Source organism: Colossoma macropomum, unplaced genomic scaffold (assembly GCF_904425465.1).
Source record: "Colossoma macropomum unplaced genomic scaffold, Colossoma_macropomum, whole genome shotgun sequence".
Classification (NCBI taxonomy): domain Eukaryota; kingdom Metazoa; phylum Chordata; class Actinopteri; order Characiformes; family Serrasalmidae; genus Colossoma; species Colossoma macropomum.
The window spans coordinates 47,487,066-47,507,654 of NW_023494787.1; the positions used below are offsets into that span (position 1 = coordinate 47,487,066).

The 20,589-nt window shown below is 40.4% G+C and overlaps 1 protein-coding gene across 3 annotated transcripts in view; it reads left to right on the plus strand.

Annotated features, from left to right (window-relative positions):
- Nucleotides 1-20,589, plus strand: part of atp9b (ATPase phospholipid transporting 9B) — an 89,814-nt gene that overhangs the window by 44,214 nt on the left and 25,011 nt on the right. For all 3 annotated transcript variants that reach the window (XM_036567609.1, XM_036567610.1, XM_036567608.1), the window contains 4 exons: nt 8,533-8,693; nt 10,171-10,313; nt 11,637-11,749; nt 19,008-19,262. In XM_036567609.1, coding sequence (XP_036423502.1) covers nt 8,533-8,693; nt 10,171-10,313; nt 11,637-11,749; nt 19,008-19,262 — 672 coding nt within the window. The remainder of the gene's footprint in view (nt 1-8,532; nt 8,694-10,170; nt 10,314-11,636; nt 11,750-19,007; nt 19,263-20,589) is intronic.

Genomic DNA, 20,589 nt, shown 5'->3' on the forward strand with positions numbered 1-20,589 from the left:
TTTATTGTTTGGCTGTTCACGATATCTTTTTAATGTGACCATTATGCAACATCAGTCTGATACAGATCAGCTCCTGAACTGACCCACATGCGCAAAAGAACGGCACGTCACGTTGCTTCACGCGGCTCATCCTGAGGTACACAGTCATGCCTGCCAACGAACACCAGTTGCCCCCGGAGCTCTCAGTTTCATCTTCGCCAGCATCACTGGAGCCATCATGAAGCTTCATTGACTGACAGCTGGGCACATCACCCAGAATGTGTTGGAGCTGTCCGTAAAAAGGGCGCGGTCACTTCTTTGGTTCGCGTCGTGTTCTTCGATGCTGCAGCCTCGTTCTCCTACGGCCGCGTTCGGCCATTTCTTTCGAAACCTCTTCAAACACAGAGGTGGTTTGAATGAGTCTCTTCTAATTTTTGTACAGAAATATCGCCCCAAATGTTTATAAGTCTCAGCAGCGCAAAATTGTGATGAATGTCGAGTTGGATTGACGTAAAAGCCGAGTGAATTCTGATCTGGCTGTAGAGATGATTTACATTAAGATATGCAGAGCATATTTACAGCACAAACCTTGTCAGTGAACTATGAGGGCAAAAAAACAAACAAAAACCCCCCCAAAAACAAAATAATCGTTCATCAGTCGTTATCGAGGTGAAATATTTAAATAATCATGATTTTGATTTGAGGTCATATCGCCCAGCACTAGTATTCATAGAGAGTTTGTCTCCTTTTGCAGCTTTGCTACTGTAACAGCCTCAGGCTAAAGGCTTTACACCAGATGTTGGAACATATCTGTAAGCCTTTGATTGCAGCTGCATCAGCATTAGTAAGGTCAGGTTCTGATGTTGGATGATTATTTCTGGATCACAGACTAGGCTTGTCTTAATTATTGCAAAATCACGACAGCAATTATTTTCCACAGTTGTTACCTTTCGCTGTCGTATGTTTACATCACAACAAACAATTCTTTGAGTTCAGGCAAATTCATGTAAATGAAAGAGAGCACATTTATTGACGCATGTTATGAGTCTTAGGAAAACAACAAAGGATCTAATATCTGATGGTGCTAGGACACCTTTTGAGGAAAGCGACGAGTAATGTTTGTTTATTTGATGTTTTTAATGAACGCCTTTAGGGGGCAGCAGCGTCTAAAATTTGTTTATTTGAGCTCAAGCTATTTCTGTCATCAGGAGCTACTAAGTATCGACAGCTAGGAAGCAACATAGCTTATCAGACAATTTGACAATTTTAGGCTTTGTACTTTAATGCAACCCTGTTTCCAAAACAGTTGGGACGCAGTGCAAAATGTAAATAAAAACAAAAAGGCAATGATGTGCAAATCATTTAAACCCTATATTTAATAGAAAATAATACAAAAACAACATACCAGATGTTGAAACTGAGTAAACATATATGCCCATTTTGAATTTGATACCAGCAACACATATTTAAAAAAAAAAAACATGCTTAATTGGATGTAAGAAGAACATCCCCGAGAGGCTGAGCCTTTCAGAAGTAAAGATGAGGAGGGGAGGGTAATAATTTATATATAACCATATATAAACAGGAACCAGAAACGACGGTGCCTTTGAGTCCGGGCTCATTTAAGATGCACCGAGATGAAGTAGAAAAGTGTCCTGTGGTCTGACGAATCAAAATATGAAATTCTTTTTGGAAATGATGGACACTGTGTCCTCTGGGCTAAATACCACCCAGTGCACAGTTCAAAAGCCAGTATTCATGATGGTATAGGGGTGCATTAGTGCACATGGCATGGGTTACGTGCATCTGTGAAGGCACCATTAATGCTGAATGATATATACATGTTTTGGAGCAACATATGCTGCCATCCAGACAACGTCTTTTTCAGGGAAGGCCTTGCTTATTTCAGTAAGACAATGTCAAACCACATTCTACATGAATTATGACAGCATGGCTTTATAGTAAGTGTTAGAGTGATAAACTGGCCTGCCTGCAGTCCAGACCTGTCACCCATTGAAAACATTTGGCACATTATGAAACAAAAAATACAACAAAAGAGACCTAGAACTGTTGAGCAGCTGAAATTCTGTATCAAGTAAGAATGCGAAAACATTTTACTCTCAAAACTACAGCAGTTTCTCCTCAGTTCCCAAATATTTACAGACTGTTGTTGAAAACAGAGGTGATGGAACACAGCTGTAAACATGCCCCTGTCCCAACTTTTTTGGAGTGTGTTGCTGCCATTGAGTTCAAAATTTGGTATGTTTTCTTTGTGCTGTTTTCATTTAAATATAAGGTTTACATGCTTTGCATATTGTTGCATTCTGTTTTTATTTACACTGTGCGCAGCGCCCAACTTTCTATAGTTGTACAGTTTGTTTTTCAAAAAGCAATTTTTTTAATCACAATCATTTATACAACAATAAAAAAATTTATGATCATGACAGGCCTTTTACAATCACCACTCCAACTCATCCCAAAGGTATTGGATGGAGCACCATCATCTCATAGAATGCAGTTCAACTGCTCTACTGCCCAATGCTGGAGGGCTTTATACTCCTCTAGTCACTTGGCATTGTGTATGGTGACCTTAGATTCATGAGCGGCTGCTCCAGAGCATCCTGTTCTATTAGCAGTGCTTTTCCATCAAGATTATAGAAGTGATATTGGAACAATTGGATGCTTCTGTCAGGATTAAGTACACCTTAAAGCTTATACAGTAGGATGCAGGTTTAACTCGGGAAAGAAGTCAGTTGTAAAAGAAGCATGTAAATGTGAAATAATGTTTAAATATAGGGCAAAATAAGATGTGATTCCATGTCAAACAGCTCTGACCTAACACTTGAGGAGACAGCAGTGAGCTTGCATTGGACCTGAGTCAGTAATCAGTCTTTCTAGACAGGTGTTTTGTCTTTGGCTTTAGTGATAGATTTGGACATGTCTCTGCAAAAGGACAGCCCGAGATGTTAATTAATCTAGAGGGAAATGTGGTAACCTTGAAAGTGAATAACATTTTTACAAAGCATAATCCCACTAATTTCTCCTGAATGATTGCACAGTACTAATTCTACGTTTAAAATGGCACAATAATATAAGTTATATATATACACAATCAGGCATAACATTATGACCACCTCCTTGTTTCTACACTCATTGTCCATTTTATCAGCTCCACTTACTATATAGGTGCACTTTGTAGTTCTACAGTTACAGACTGTAGTCCATCTGTTTCTCTGCATACTTTGTTAGCCCCTTTTACCCTGTTCTGCAGGGGTCAGGACCTCCATGGACCCTCACAGAGCAGGTACTATTTGGGTGGTGGATCATTCTCAGCACTGCAGTAACACTGACGTGGTGGTGTGTTAGTGTGTGTTGCGCTGGTCTGAGTGGATCAGACACAGGAGGCTATAATTAAATAAAATTGAAGCTCTTGCGATTTTGAAAATTGTCTTAAATTGCAATTTCGATATAAAAACAATTGATTTTTCAGCCATAGTGTGTACTCAGATTTTAAAGTCTAGCTCCCCAATTGATGTTCCCCAAATCATGGGGGTGATTTTGACAACAGAGACTTTTGCTGAGTTGCTGAGGCTGCGGCTCTGGTGAAAGAAGCCCTGTTTTCTGTAAGCTCTCCGATTGAGTGGAATCCAATATCTCAAGGAGATGATGTCAGAAGTACCGATAGAGAGCGCGAGATGGCGACCCGGCAGTCGATACGACGCAGTGAAAGTCACAGAGAAGGTGTTCGCCACTTATAATCTGTTGTGACACCGCTGGCGAAAAGCTCTCGCACAAAGTTGCTGACAGCATGTCAGCGATCGCTTTACACTGCGTGTATGTGTTCGTCGCAACTGTAATATAGAGCGCTGTTCTCAGAGAACATCGCTCTGCCATCAGTTTGAGTGGCATGACAATGCTGTAGATGGCTCTCTTTGGTGTCTTTGTCACGAGGGAACGACTGAACACGAGTGCTTGTGTTATCCTGCTGTTGAGAAGTGTTGAGGTTGAGGGATTTGGACTTCTTTGGTGCTGAAATGCTTTTGTGTAAGATTTTGGTTAAAGTTCTTTTTATGTTTGCAGTTTTGACAGCTGCACCCAAAGCCACATCATTTCACAGGAGACTGATTCTCAGAACATTTCTTGTTATTCTTGTTAGTGACACATTTCCTTTTTAGCAATAATGTGCCATAAACTGGGTACACAGTGTGGATTATTCTACTGAGTTGGTTCAGAGTCGGAGTTGAAAACACATTTCAGACTTTTAACTGACTTGGACTTTAGACTAAAATTCTTTTAAGTGTTCCTGTTCTTTACTTTTACGTTATTAAAACAATTGATGGAACAGTCCATTTTGTCACTGCCAAAACAATCATAAATACTACCGAAACGTCACCAGATGTTTCAGTAGTGATTGTTTTGGTAGTAACAATTTTAGATCATTTTGAGCAGAACTCAAAAACGCTACCCAGTACATGACTAGCAAACACATACCACACAGCAAAATCATAGTATTTATCAATAAACACAAAATAGTTCACTCAATTGCAGAAAATATGTGTTTCAGTAGTGACAATTCTTATTGTTCAACACTGATTTTCAGACTTTGGGTCACATTTACTTCAAAACAATGGGATCTAACTGCTCGCCATGTGGCCATGAGGGACGGGGAGGCAGTCTCACTTCCTGCTTTAAAATGCAGGGCTGTGACTAAAATAACACTCTATATAAATAACTAACACTGTTTGTGTTTTGGGAGTGACATGAAAACATGGGACAGCATTTTTTGAAAAAAGCTTTTTATTTAAAAAATGAAACTCAGGATAAATCTAAATATTTTGACTTCACTTTAAAATAAATAGAAAAGATCTTTTAAAAAACATTGAAAAAATTCAAAAAATATAAATATTTTAATAAGCGTAAATGAAGGGGTTAGGGTTTGGAACAGACACCTCCCAACAGAAAGTATGCTATAAATATGATTTTTGTCTATATGTAACTTATTACTATCTCGAATAAGGCCCTAGTTTAAGTTTAAATAGATCATAACACCATCCTTGTAAATATCTTTGGACTGAATGCTTAATTGTTGTTTGTGAGTGTTTTTTTAAACTGTGGGATCACAGTTTGAACTAATTTGGTAGAACAGTGCGTAGCATCACCATTTTTCATATAGAAATAGATCTGTGAATTTTCTCTTTGTAAGAAAATAGGCAGGTTGAATTTGAAACCTGAACAACCAGTCAAAAGTTTGGACACCTACTCAGAATGATTTTTCTATTTTCCACATTTTAGAACTAAAACTATGAAATAAATCTTATGGAGTTTCTCCTGTCAGAAATTCTGGCTGGGTGGCCCGAGTGGAATTTTCTGTGTGCTCTCCAGTTTGAGAGAAGTAATTAGTAAATTGTGATGGATCACTTCATTGAGGAACACTGTCCATGAAGGCTTGTGTGCATGTGTTGTGAGGTCTTTGCTCTTTTGTATCTAAAGTCAAATATTTATGCCTTTCTCCAGACCTAACCCTAGATTAGTAGTAAACAAACCAGTCCCGATACCATAGAAACTGAATTCAATTGTTGCTGTTTATCTTCTCCCAATGAATCGTCTGATTTTGCTTTATTTTGGTAAAGCGTAGCCCGAGACTACTTACAATAGATTGACTTGTCTGAGAGTGTCCGGCCCTTAAGCTCTGTGTACCATATCATTATCTGGTTGCAGGTCCACACAGTGTACTTGTTCGCCAGTACAATGCCATATTGTTGAAGCACACTCAGACTCGGGCTCAATATAGTTGATGGATTTCATTCCATGAATATTCATGCGCGTGGCGTACAAAGTCGTCATCAGATTTCACACACGAAACGCGGGGCAGCGAGGGGCAGGTTGAGCCGTTCCTTTCACTTTAAATGGGCCTGGGATGAATGGAGTAAAATATGCACTCTGTATTCATTGATAGCATCTTTAGCTCGAGGTAATTGAGGCTCTTTTTCTCTTGGGCTGAATGAATAATGACTTCATCCGATCCCGATCCAGCCTCGCGAGAAAGGTAGGGAGGCGGGGGACTCGGCCGCTCATTGTTTTGCCCTTATAAAAGGGGGGATTCCTCTCTTTCAGCTGGGAACTGTGTCTTCTGTCTTAATTTTTCTTCATTTTAATCCCGCCGTTCTCTTTTTTCCCCACTAGCTCAAGCATGAAGCATAGGCAACGCAGCCTGGAGCAGCGCATTAAAACCACAGCTGATAAATCAGTCACTTCTCCAGCTCTCTGGGGATCGGGACGCGACCAGCGAAGATTCAGTTTTGCTTGCATTTTTGTTTTCTTTCGCTTTCCTCCCGCCCCCTCCTTTTCAAGCGCCCTTTTTTTTAACGCAGAGGGCCGTGTTATGTGTTGCTGTTTTATTAGCGTGCTCAGATGAAAGAGCCTTGTGTTGTTGGGAGGCACTGTTGCTGGGCCTCAGCAGAATGGAGAGCGGAGGAAGACTTCTTTTTTGACATAATTTTCCCACATATTCCATTGGCTGAGGGGCACACTTGAAAATGAAAGGGAAAGCTTGAGCCCTTTTGTCAAAAAAAAGGGCTGTCTCTATATGCAAGCATTCCACTTTTATTTTTTCCTATTTTGCCTCCAGTGCTTTTTATTGAGAGAGGACAACAAGCAGGAGGTTTATGCAGAAATTCCAGTGATTTGTGCCACACAAACAGACACAGACAGCATGAGAAATTTCCCAGTTTGAGACTTGGCCGGCGTGCTGAGATGCTCTCATTATTCAGGGTTGGGTTAATAATAGGTTTTGTTTTGGTGGATCATTCCGTCTATTCACATGATATTTTTTTAAGAATGTTTTAGACCCTCATGACGTAATTGCAGACTCAGCTTTGAATCGCATACCATCGCTAGCCAGACCTCTATCTAGGGAATGACTAAAATGTTGCAAACAAGATGTATGTTAATAAAGCTGCATCTTCATTGGCTCTGTACATGACTGCATGTCCAAAAACACTTTATACTATAATTTACAGAATGCACTGGTTTAATAGTAGATCAGAAAATATTCATTAGATGCTTAATGTCTGGGAGCGATCGTACGGCGAGTGATTCTGGGAGCAGTCAGGCAGTTCTTGGAAGTCATTCATTCATTTGTTCGCTTATTTTATTTAGTCATTTATTTATTAAGACAGTACATTTTCATTTCTTCATTAATTATGCTTTATGCCATGCGTCATGATTCTGCTTTATACCATGTTTCATCAGGGCAATCAAGGAAACATCTGATCGGTTATATGACTTTAATCTATGTAATTTCCCAGTTACTTTACTTGTCAAATGCATTTTCATAATTTTTTTATCTGCAAAAATTGCAACTCAGGCAAGCATACAAATTTTTTAAGGAGCAATTTGTAAGATGACAACCTGCCGAATTCATACTCCAAACAATAGGGGGCAACATATCACCAGAAAGTTGCAGTGTCTTACCCCCCATTATAAGAAACAAGGAAATGCACAGCCCCTCTTCACTCCTTACCAGTCTAGAAGAAACGTTACAAGTTCTGCATCAAATTTCATCCCTTTGCCCACCAAGAACTGTCCCCAGTGGTGGAAAGCAATGCCAGTGTTAACCCTTGTTTTGCTTCTATTTATGTCACCTTTTTTATTACCCTTTTGTTTTGCTGCTGAACATGGTTTCTTGCCGGGAGCAGGCGGCGGTGGTGATGATGGTCGCTTGCCAGCAACTTCTGCCGTTGTTGCGCTTGCTGTTCCTTTATTGGCTACCTGTCTGTAAATTATCTAACCAGAGCCGTACTTTCAACATGATTGACAAAAGATGATTGGTGTAGTGTAGTGGGTAACACTTCTGCCTTCTACGCTGTGGGGTTCAATGCCTGCCAGGGTAAGCACCCTACACTATACCAGTAAGAGTCCTTGGGCAAGACTCCTAACACTACCTTCACCTGCCTGTGTAAAATGATCACATTGTAAATCGCTCAGGATAAGAGCGTCTGACAAATGCCATAAATATAAATATAAGGTTAGAATCTGCCCTCGGGACAGTCCTACTTCATCTTCTCATGTTGGACTGATGGCAGACTGGATGCTACAGTGACTCACTATTGCCTCTTGAGGTTCAAAGTGGGATTACAAGACACGACGGGCCAGGGCTAGCTGGTTAGCACGCTAACTTCAGTAGATATCTCTGCAGCACGCTAGGTAGACGTCTTTGACATGCCGTAAAGTAAAAATCTTACAAATTGAGCAAATTTTGATCTTGATTTTTCCGCTAAAAATTTGTGTTAGTTTTTAAATATGCCAGAATTTGCATAAAAATATAAATTGTGGAAAGCTGTCTGCCACGACATTCTGAACATGAACTTTGCTACATGTTATTTCATTCTTTTCTTGGTTAACTTGGTAAATACACATGCCATTCAGGTTAACTAAGTGACCACATTAACATGAAGAGAAAATATTACTCATTATGGTAATTTTAACATGTGACTCTCCTTCCCTCTCCTTTTCTCCTCTTTCACTTTGTCTCATTCTCTCTCACTCTCTCAGGTAGGCCTGTTGGACCTGGAGCTGAATCGTCTGACCAAGGCCCTGTTCCTGGCCCTGGTGGTGCTGTCTATTGTCATGGTGGCGCTGCAGGGCTTCATCGGGCCTTGGTTCCGCAACTTGTTTCGCTTCATAGTTCTGTTCTCCTACATCATTCCCATCAGGTAGACTTTATTTATTATGATCCCTGTATGGCCATGACTATGTAAGGCCAACCATTATACGATAATACTGACCTATATTGATGACCCTCAGTTGTATTGAAAATATCACTGATAATGTGCTGATAATTAGCATTATGGTTTTTGGCTGCAGCATCATCAGGACTTAAACATTCAGTCTCTGAGAATATGTGCAAAACCGGTCATGAACTGTATGACAGAAAGACAGGCTAAACTGGTATATTTATATTTCTGCTGTTTGTACGAGTTTAAGAAGTGTGACAGCCCAGAAGTGACTGTCATATTTAATCATTCACAGTTGACAGTCATATCTGTCACTAAATCAAAGTTAAACTAAAACTGTTGTAGTGTAAAATTACAATTGAAATGTAATCACATATTTATATTGCCTGTTTAATTGACTATCGGAATTCTTAGCCCCTTAATATCAGTGTCGTCATAAAATTTTCATACCTGTCGGACCATAATAAATATTTCAGTTCAGGAGGACCGAGGGGTTTAAAAATACATCGCTGCATCATAGCAATTCACCTACATTGACTTTGGAATATTATAATTAAGCAATAGAACACGAGAGGGAGTGTGTTATCATGAAATAACCTCACAGCCGTGATGTTATAGCGATAACACACAACCTTGAGTGTTCTATTGCTTTTATACAACAGTTAAATAAATAAATAAAAGAAATATATAAACTGGGCTGTGAATGCGGCGTTTAATATGTTTTAATGTTAGCAGGTCCTTCACCAAATTATAGTTCCTTAACGAGCAGCTTGTTGCTACGTCAGAGTAACGAGCTCCGCCCACTCGCTGCACAGCCGGCAGTTCGTTCTCCAGCTCCACACAGACCAACTGACAGTTTGGGAATTTAGTGTCGTCTCATCTTCAGAGTCTGACCAAATCGGCTGTCGGTCAAATGTGATCTAAAGTGTCCATTTTCTGTTTGTGGCAAAGTAAGAAGTAAAAACTTTCAAATGGCCTGAGCGTCTCCTACAGCTGTCAAAGTCGTTGCTTAGCAACGGCATCTCAGCGGAGTGATACAGTGCTTGTGGAAAAACCTGTGATGTTATGGTGAAATATCAGCACAGTTAGAACGCTTCTCAACCAATCAGCTTGCCTGGCCGGGACTAACTGTTGTATAATTGATTATTATAATAATCAATAAAATATGGGTGCAGTTTTTGTAAATAGTTGCTCATCCCTTTTATTCATTTCCAGCATACTTAATTCTAATATTAGTAATAATTATAAATCTTATAAAAACATTTAAATCATGATTTGTGGCGAAACCTGAAAGATCATGATGCCTTAAATACTTGAAATACTTTCAGTAAAAGAAATGAAACTGAGCTTTATGAAACAATTTTAAAACCTTCACCTGCAGTTCCAGCCTTTTAATTCTGAGAGTCTTACAGGTAGTGTGCTGTACATGCAGACTTGATTATGTGTCTGTGATTAGCCTGAGGGTGAATCTGGACATGGGGAAGTCAGCATATGGCTGGATGATTATGAAGGATGAGAATATTCCTGGCACGGTGGTGAGGACCAGCACGATCCCTGAGGAGCTTGGCCGTCTGGTCTACCTGCTCACCGACAAGACAGGTAAGAGAGCCCACGAGGCTGATCCGAGTGAATAAGCTGTAACCACTTTTTCAGGGAACATTTCAGTGAACAGCTCAACGCTCATATAAGCAGCATATCCAGAAGAGGTTTTGACTTCTTGATTAGAATCTTGAATGTAATTCTTAAAAAAGCACCACAGTATATTTACAGTGTATTACTCTATATATGAAAGTAGTGATGCACTAGAAAAAAAATAGCCGAAACCAAAATTGAGGGTGCACTAGATCAAAAACTATGCCATAAAACTACGTGTCATAAAATTAAACGTGCTTGACAATAGAGAATGGTTGGTCATCCAAGGCAATGAATTCCATTATTTTTTTAGTTATATTTTACACTTTGGCTGTAGTTTGTGAATTATTTTTATCTGATTGTACAGATGGCATCGGCTCAGGGACTTTTGCTTTGGTTTTGCTGTATTCTGTATTTTGATTGGGGTGTCACAATAATCCCCTTGTCTAATGTCCCTCAAGAAACCATGAAATAGTTTCACTTGGCTGTTACTGCTCAAACTGTTTGAACACGTCTGTATTGACCAGCACAGGTGAGCGAAGAGGAAAAACAGTGTTTTCAATCACAAATTCTTATTTCCTTTAGCTTTAATAGTCTTAGATTTTGACCCTTTGTAGGCCTGTTTAATTTTGCTGAAAGTGTGTGGCCAAAATTTTGGCCATTTTACGTTTTCGGCAATTTTGGCACAAAACTTTAATTGGACAGAATTTGGGTGCATGCCTATTGTATTTTGATCAGGATGTCATGTTTTCGAGAGGTACCAAACCTGTAGTGGAGGTGTTCTGGCATGAATAGTGCTTATGAACCCCTTGGCTAATAGTTTCGTGTGGCTGATATTTTCGCTGTTGAACTGCTGCTGCTCAAAGTGGGAACAAAACACCAAAACACTGGCCAGCACAGGTGATCAAGGAAGAAAAACCATGTTTTCCATCACAATTTCTCATTTCCTTTATCTTTACAAGTCTTTTTATTTGGATTTTGACACTTTCTAGGCCTGTTTAATCTTGGCCAAAGTCTTGGCCAATGTTTTTGTTTGTTTTACATTTTTGGCCCAAAACTTTAAGTGGACAGAATTTGGGTGCATCCCTACCTAACCCTGTATAGTTACAGAGGGTGATAATTTTCCCTCTTAAATCTTGGTTTTTCTCAGTGTTTTAGGGAGATGAGTGTAAAAATTCTACACTTGTCTGCTGTAAAAAGTGTGATGTATGTGTTGGTATTGAATGGAGCTGAACTGAGTTACTGCTCTGTGTTGGGCTTCACTGTTCTGCTTGTATTTTTTATATCCAGGCACCCTCACCCAGAACGAGATGGTGTTTAGGCGGCTCCATCTTGGCACCGTATCGTATGGGACGGACACCATGGATGAGATTCAGAGCCATATCATACAGTCATACGCTCAGGTAAGACAGAACAGGCTGCGGGGGTCATATACTTACTAAAGAATGAAATCAGCAGGCTTGAGGTCAAATTTTCTAGTAGTAACATACATACATACATCATCTAAACCACTTATCCTTCTGGGTCGCGGTGGGGTGCTGGAGCCTATCCCAGCTGTCATTGGGCGGAAGGCAGGATACACCCTGGACAGGTCGCCAGTCCATCGCAGGGCCTAGTAGTAACAGAAGTCTAAATAAAAGTTACAAAGAAAGATAGATTTTTTTTTCATGATCAAATTTGCTGAATGTTTTATATTTTAGTGTTATAACTTTACGCAGCAGCGTACCTGTCCCAGCTACAGTTGTATGCATAAGTTTTGGCACCCCTGGTGAGATGACATGTTTTGATTTCCTCACCCTCTACAGAGAACACACTTCTGCACATTGTAATACATAATTACTGTTTATTTGCTGAGTTCAACATATTGGACCAAAAAAAGTGGCCTGTGCAAAAATTATGGGACATTTATGTTGTATTTTCCAGTATGTTACACTTAAAATATGCAGCAAGTGTGTCAACTTAAGTCAACAAAACATGGAATTTGGTGTTCTGAGTTCTACATATGACTGCACCTCTGTACCCACAGAGAAAGTGTTGGCTACAGTGGGACTCATTCCAAACAAGTATGTTCTTGGCTGCACCTGGAGCATGGACGTATTAGTCTTTATGAATAAAAATTTACATGTTGACTAAAAAATGTACACAAGTTATTATTATAAAAGTCATACCAGTGGTATTATTAACTTTGAAAACAGTAATTTAAAATAAGTTTTGCTGGGGCAACATGTTTGTAATGCCTTGAAAATTGGAATAACAGTTATAAATGCAATAATACAGTATAGTAGAATAACACTACCATGCCCAGATTTGATTTCACATTTCACTCACTGCTCTACTGTAGCGCTGTTAAGTGGGACCATTAAAATTGCTCTGCCCTCATTTATCTACAGTACGTCTGCGTCATTGTTGTTAATCAGCAGTCTTTGCGTGCAAATGTAAGTATGTCTCTGTGTGTTCCCTTCCAGCAGCTTGGTGGCTCAATAGCTAAGCCATAGACCTTATTGATTTTTATGCCACAACGCATAATCTTTTATTACTGAAATGACGACCTGACTGGCAGGTTAACGGGAACTGTAACAGCCACAGAAATCATTTCCTCATTATATTTCCCCCCCGGGGGCATTTCAAAGAGCGTGTAATGAAAACCGGGTGAAATTGAATTAGACAGGCATCAATAAACATAATGTCGTTTATTGATAAGCATGCTTTTGTCTGCTCAGTGCTGTAATTACTGTGATTGTATATGAAGTGCTGAAAAAGAAGGCAGGGTCAGGGCTCGTTTCATGCCCAGTGTAAGCATGGAAGGATGTCCACTCCTGTCTTCGCCAGCTCTGTTAATTGACTTTTTTTCAGGCAGGTTTGTTTTTGTATCCCTTTCTTTTTCATTTAAAAGCAGTGAAGTCTCAGCCTCAGATGTACAGACCTGATATATGTACGTTAAGATCTGACACAATCATGTCAGTTATACTCACATTGGCTGTCCTCACTGCCACCTCCACACATCCATTTGCCTTTTTTTCGCTCTGATGGGAAATTAACTTTTGCCTGCTCTGCGCATCGTGACAATAAGCCTTTCAAAGCAGGATATAGTTGCTGGATTGATGAAAGTTTGTGGAATTCATGGCATGCGTTTTTAGATTTTGCTCAGAGTTTTTTTTTATTTTTGAGTTTAAGCAAAGAGTGGATTGAATTGAGTGTGTTTTCATCAGACCAGGGCCCTTTCTGTGTGGAGTTTGCATGTTCTCCCCGTGTCTGCGTGGGTTTCCTCCGGGTGCTCCGGTTTCCTCCCATAGTCCAAAGACATGCAGTCAGGCCAATTGGACATGCTAAATTGCCCCTAGGTGTGAATGTGTGTGTGAATGTTGTGTCTGTTTGTCTGCCCTGCGATGGACTGGCGACCTGTCCAGGGTGTATCCTGCCTTCCGCCCCCAATGACTGCTGGGATAGGCTCCAGCACCCCACTGCGACCCAGAAGGATAAGCGGCTTAGAAGGTGTGTGTGTGTGTGTGTGTGTGTGTGTGTTTGTATGTGTTGTCATCAGAATGTATATTGTCGCTGTCCAAAGAAAAACATCTATCTCCATTTTTTTTGCGATTTTTACTTTTCTGCATCATTTGACCTCGGCAGCCGTCCTTTACATAGTGTGAAATTTTCATAATGATTGGACCAATAGAAATGCTCCAAAATTGCTTAGAATAAAATCTCTTTCCATTAGCTTACATTGAAAATAAAGAGTGTTTTTGCCCTCTCCTGTGAAGTTACTAATTTGGAGATGCTTGTTTTTTACTTTGGACAGCGACGATATGTTTGTGTGTCTGCCCTGTTATGGACTGGCGGCTTATACAACAAAGCATCCAGGGTGTTTCTTGCCCTCCTGCCCAATAACTGCTGGGATAGATTCCAGCACCCCCTGCAACCCAGGAGGATAAGCGCCTTAAATAGTGTGTGTGTGTGTGTGTGTGTGTGTGTGTGTGTGTGTGTGTTCAACAGTTGAGTTTAGGCAAATTCATACAAAAGAAAGTAAGAAGAGAACGCAGTTGTTAAGACGCATGTGTGTCTTAAGGAAGTTTCGAACTTTGTTCTTGGAGCTGTAACATGTTTAGAGGGCAGAGATGAATCGTGCGTTTATCTGAGCTCAAGCTGTTTCTGCTGTCAACTGGAAGCTACTAGGTATCGACAAGCTAAGAAGAAAATGGTTAATCCAGCAATTTGGCCACTTTAGGCTTGCACTTTAAAAGTTGCATACAGTGAACAAAAAGACAGCAAAATAGCTAATCACAGTGGCTTATGTGGCAATTAATTGTCAGCTAAAATTTCCTAATCGTGATAGGACTACCTGCAGGTCTAGTTTTACTATCTCTAGTGGTCATTTTGCATGTCGGATGTCAAGTGGCCTCTTAATGTCAAAATAGCCAGTTCCTGGTCATGTTGAGCGACGTAATCTACTCGAACGCCTTAAAAGCCAACCTGAAGAATTTTGTGCCGCTAGCGGCAGGAAAAGGAGTAAGACTGTGAGTTGCTTCTATGCCAGTCAGCCTCGTGCCTGTATGTGGTGTATGTGTGCGGGGGGGTTTGAAGCCTGTCATCTCTCCTCCTCCATGAAGCTCTCTCAGGAAAGAGAGGCTAATCGGGAGAAATCACCCGCTCCAGTGGAGCAGAGCCGCCCCAAAGCTCTCGCTCATACACTCACTCATATACCCACCCACACAGGTACAAACACAGCACATGTGGCAGCTGGAAGTGTTGCAGCCCTTACGGACAGTTATGACAGGAGAAAGATGAATGATGTTTCTTCTTCGCATCTCCCTTAGTGAAAGGGTTAACTGCTAGAAGAAGACATGCCGTCATCTCTGTCTTCACTAGGAATACCCTGTAATATCTGGTGAATAGACAGATCTCTTTAGTTTTAAAGGAACCCTCAAGGTTGTCTTTATCGGGGGATACTGTGCACAGTGTACAGAAGAAATTGGGCTGTAATTAAAGGAACACTTTGTTGAAAAATCAGGTTTTCCCCTTAACCAAACTGTATTCAGTCAGACAGGACATGTTCGGTGTCTGTTTGCTTCTTTAGTTTTGCACTGGAGCTGGGTTAACATAGCTAACAGGGGATTAAAGCTTAAACCCCAGATGTGATGGTTTACACACGCCTGAATCATCACACACTTGCTTCGAACCGTGTAATGTTACTAAAGAGTCCATATTCTAGTTTTTTTCATCTACTTTTAACATTTGTACAAAAAGCAGTCTTAATTCATTTTGACATATTATTTTCCAACTAGAGCTGGGCGATATGGCCGAAAACGTTATCACGATAAACAAAATTCATATCGTTCGATATCGATACATATCGCGATAAATGTCAAATCATGATTTCTTTCACGTTTGAAGGCTGATTTTGCTCCTGGGTGGTTAACTGTGGTTTTAAACTATCACTTATGGTCCGATCATGACAAACACTCGGCAAACAGTGGAACATTTCACTAATCTGTCTTGGGACAGTGGGAGAAAGTTTCTGAGCTGTTTTTATCAGCTGGAAAAGCACAGCTGCAATTTTTGTAATAGTCATGATTTAAGAAAGAAAACAGATTATTTTTAGCTGTCTGGTGACGAGCGCTCGGCTACCCCGCTACAAACGCTAAACAAGTGGCCAACAACAGAGCTAAACTCTTTAGTTTCTCAACAACGTCAACTCGGTTCAGGAGGTCACTGCTGTCACTCCTACCACATCCATGTCAGAGCAGATCACAGTATTCAGACACCAGCTAGACGACTGGGTTTCTCTATGCTACCATAGTAGTTTAAGGGGTGAACCGCAGTATGTCTGACGTTCGCTGTGTAAAAGCATTATCTGCAGTGTGAATCTCTCACACCAGACACAGAGTCCTCCTTTTAGGCATGTTTAAACTGAAAGCGGTGATTTTGTGTCTTGTTTGATCTACAGTATCATCAGTTCACCGTGTTTTGCCGGAGCGCTGCTTCAAGTTAGCCAGCAGCTAAAAACAGCTAGCCTGGAAAGATAGCGCTCTCCCGCTCTCCAATGCCTCACAGCTTCCTCAGTTTACTTTCGAACATGAACCCACTTCTTTCTTTCACTTTCGTTGCTCGAGAATGCACTAACACTAAAATATGACGGTTTGGCGCTGTAACACGGTGCTGTAGACGTGATTTAACACCGCCAAAGTTGTTAGGATGCACGGAAAGAGGTGAGTTCACTGTAGGACAGTACAGTTACACCACTGACCTCGTCACTCACACTCGGTCACAGGAGAGCAGATCGCCGATAACATCCACTCAGACAGGGACTGTATAACTCCGCGTTTCAGCCGTTGCTAAAGTATATTTGGCGACCCAAATATATTTTACTCGTGGCCCCCTCTCTCTCTAATCAAGTCGAAAAATTCGGAAGTGCGCCCTCTCCTGGCGACAGCAGAGTAGTGTCGCTTTCCTTGCAGTAGAAAACGCCACCGGGGTTTTTCGCTAAAACGTAGAAGTGTGAGAACGGTGTATTATATCGAACATTTATCGAACCTGTCTTATTGCTCTATCGAGGAAAAGTTATATCGCGATACTTATCGTTATCGTTTTATCGCCCAGCCCTATTTCCAACCTATTTTTATCCCTCTGAATTAAACAGGCTTTTTTGTTACTGTGCCTGTAAGACTGATATATGTAAATGAGCTCTGCTCTGATTGACCACCCTGTTTGTGCTTTTTCAAAAAGCAGTTCTGGCTGAAACATTCCTTATAACTTTAACACTAGTGACAGGAGCTTAACTGCTGTAGGCTGAAAGGGCAGATATATGTAAATGTTGTGCTCACGTATGTCATAATCTGACTGTGTATCATAGCATGTTAACTATCTCTGCACCTTATCCTCACTACCTCATGTTCAGAAATGAGTGCTGTGTTGGCGCTGCACTGTCCTGTCTGTTTACCATGTCTGTTTCAATTATCATATTTATTGTTTCTAATGTAATGTTTTGCACACTTGCGTCTGCATGTTTGCACTTTGTCTGTACTGTCTGTTTTGTTCCATGTTGCACCATGTTGGTCCCGGAGGAACGTACTTTCGTTCCACTGTGTGCTTGTACACAGATGGAATGATAATAAAAGCCTCTTGACTTGACTTGAAATATGCTGGTTTTTGTGACATCATAAAAAATGAACTGCAAACAAGCTGTTTTTGCAGCTTAATTTCTGTAAATGGACTGGAGCAGTGACTGATTTTGAAACTTAAAGAAACTCTGGCTATTAAGAAGAAAAACCAAGGAAAATTCAGTTTTTTCATGATGTGATAAGTTTAACTAGTTTCAAATAGGCTTGCTTATGTGTTTTCTGACACCCTTGAGGGCTGCAATTACTGTTTATAGCTATGCCGACATACTTTTGTCCATTTCCGTAGATAGACTTGCGAATGAAATCATGCGTTACAAGAATTAATTTATTTTTCAAGAATTCAGTTGTTGATGTGAAACAAAGAAACAAAGAAAGTGCTGACAGATTTGATCTGTGTTGTTACAGAATGTAGGATTATGTAACTAAGTATATAATTTATTATGTCATGTGTGTGTATGTGTATATATATATATATGTATATATACATGTTTGTATGTAATGTAAATTGAAGGTGAAACAGTTAAACAGTTATCACTCTTCTAATATTACTCTAATATTACTTCTAAAGCTTAAAGGGGAATTTCACCAGTTTTTCAAAATTCCTCCATAATTCAGTGGTTGAGATGTAAACAAAGTCACTCAGAGTGGTTTGATGTAAAATGATGCATTATAGAGAAACTGACATGATGGTGATAGGAACCAGGGGTCACCATGTCTACAACACAAATATAGACGTTTTATTCACGTTCCAAAAACAATAGTGAACCTACGCATGTCCTCTGAGTTTTTATGTGTAATGTTGACTATAAAATAGCAGCAAATACATTTTCGTTGGCGACTGTTTTGCCTGAAAACACTGCACAGATCCCTCCACCACGATTATGTTTTTAAAAAATATGTTTTAGAATGAAATGTTGTCAGGAAAGTATTGTAAAACAATGCCTCAGGCAGTGTATTCATAAACATTTCATGCAGTAACTTTGTGCGAGGGACCTTTTAAACTCTTCGGATATCTGGTTTCTTTTTTCTCAATGAATCTGAATCGGTAAGTTTCTCTAGAGCGGAGCATTTTAACCACTCTGAATGACTTTGTTTGCATCTTAACCTTTTAATTATGATAAAATTTTGAATTCCCCTTTAAGGTCTGGATTTGAAGATCTCTGGACCTGCCAAACATCAAGTTTACACAGGATTTGTTTGACCCCACATGTAACCAGTCAGCCAAAATATATTTTGTGTCCAAAGTTTGCTTCTGTACTTTAGCGCTGGAGCTAGTGTGAGATCATTTAAGCATGCAGTTTACACAGTACTAATTGGTGGGGCGTAAACTTTCATTAGCAAAAAGTAAAGAAGCAAAATGTTTGGACACCAAACATGCTTTGGCTGATCGGGTACATTTGGGGTAAGGCTGAAATTGTGTAACGTTGATATGTGGCCACACTAGTCCTATAAAATTGTATTAGTTGGCCCAGTAAGGTCAAAGCTGCATCACAACCAAGTGTCGTCATCTGCATTTATGTTTCTTGTGGTGTGTTTGTTTGTCCAGGTGAGCTCAGCTCCGTCTAACGGCAGCAGCGCCAGCTCCACACCGTCCCGCAAGGCGCCGCCATCTGCGCCCAAGGTGCGCAAAAGCGTGAGCAGCCGAATCCACGAGGCCGTGAAGGCCATTGCCCTGTGCCACAACGTCACGCCAGTCTACGAGTCCCGTGCCAATGGTGCCAGCACAGAGCCTGAGAGCACTGAGGCTGACCAGGACTTCAGCGATGACAACCGAACTTACCAGGCTTCCAGCCCTGATGAGGTTAGTGCACTGGTCAAAGCACAGAGCCCATATAATTCCTCTTAGGGTCTAATTTATTGCACACATTAATACATTTGAAATTTCATTCAAACCAGATTTGCTGTGTTATATATACTATATGACATAAAATAACATCCAAAAAAATTAAATATAGAAATGTGGCCTGTCCTTCAATATGTTAAACTCAGCAAATAAATAGAAACTGTGCACTAAAATTAGCAGAAAAATGCTTTATGTCAATTTTTTGTTCCCTGTAGAGAACTTAAAAATTCATCATCAAAATAAGTAATTTCACTATGGTCGTTAAAACTTTTGCATATGACTGTATGTCACAAGGGCCTATTAAGGTTAATCACAAAGCTGATTCAGTCGAGGGCCCAATCCTATTTTACCCCTCGCTCCTACCTCTTAGCTCTACCCATTCATTTTGCACGTTCACGTCTAGGGGTAGGGTGTCCCGATTTTTGTTGAGATGGAGGGCAAAGTGTTAGGGCTGCATGGCCTCCAAACGGAGGATTTTCAGTGTTGCGAGAAAAAAAGAAAAACCGGCAAGATGGCTACACAAGAGGCTTTTTTTTTAATGACAAGCATAAAATCGCTAGTAGTTTGCTGATGTCTCGGTAGCTAGCTAGCTAAATTTAACGTTCCACCTTAAATGGTGCAGCAGTTACATTCTGGCGCCTCAGGCATCAGAACTGCTGAACCATTTAAGGTGGAACAGTACATTTTGAACAAGAAGCTGGTGAATATCTGACTTCAGCTTCATATCACTGAAGAATTCGGGGTGTGTGATAATAAATAATTGCCCCCCTCTTTGAAGGCGTATATTCCCTAAATGTAACTAAAGCCCAGCAGTGAGGAGCTGAACTTTACCCTCCTCTGCTGTCACTGCAGACTGGCAGGGTCGCCTACAGAGCAGCGCCAGTAGCTGTTAATGAAGTGATGCTCTTTTTATTTGAGGGTCCCATTTCATAGAGGAAGATTTCAACCACCACCCCTTGTAACTCAGTTCCAAGGGGCAGGGTGACACTCGAAAACAAGGGGTTAAGTGTAAAAATAAGAAATGGGACTGGGCCTAGGAATCCAGGTATGTTACTCTGAATGAACTGTTCGTACTCAGTCTTTGAAATTTTGTGCTTTCTTTGTTTTCTGAATGTTAGGCTTGGAGACCTGCCAGAATAGATTACCGCATGATCTTAAATAATAAGCTACACTAATGCACTGGCCTCCTGCCTCCTCAATCCTCTAAATGTGTAATCCTATATAGCTGACTGTTTGGCGTTTATGACCACACTAGTCTTGAATTTACTGCCCCATTGAATGATAA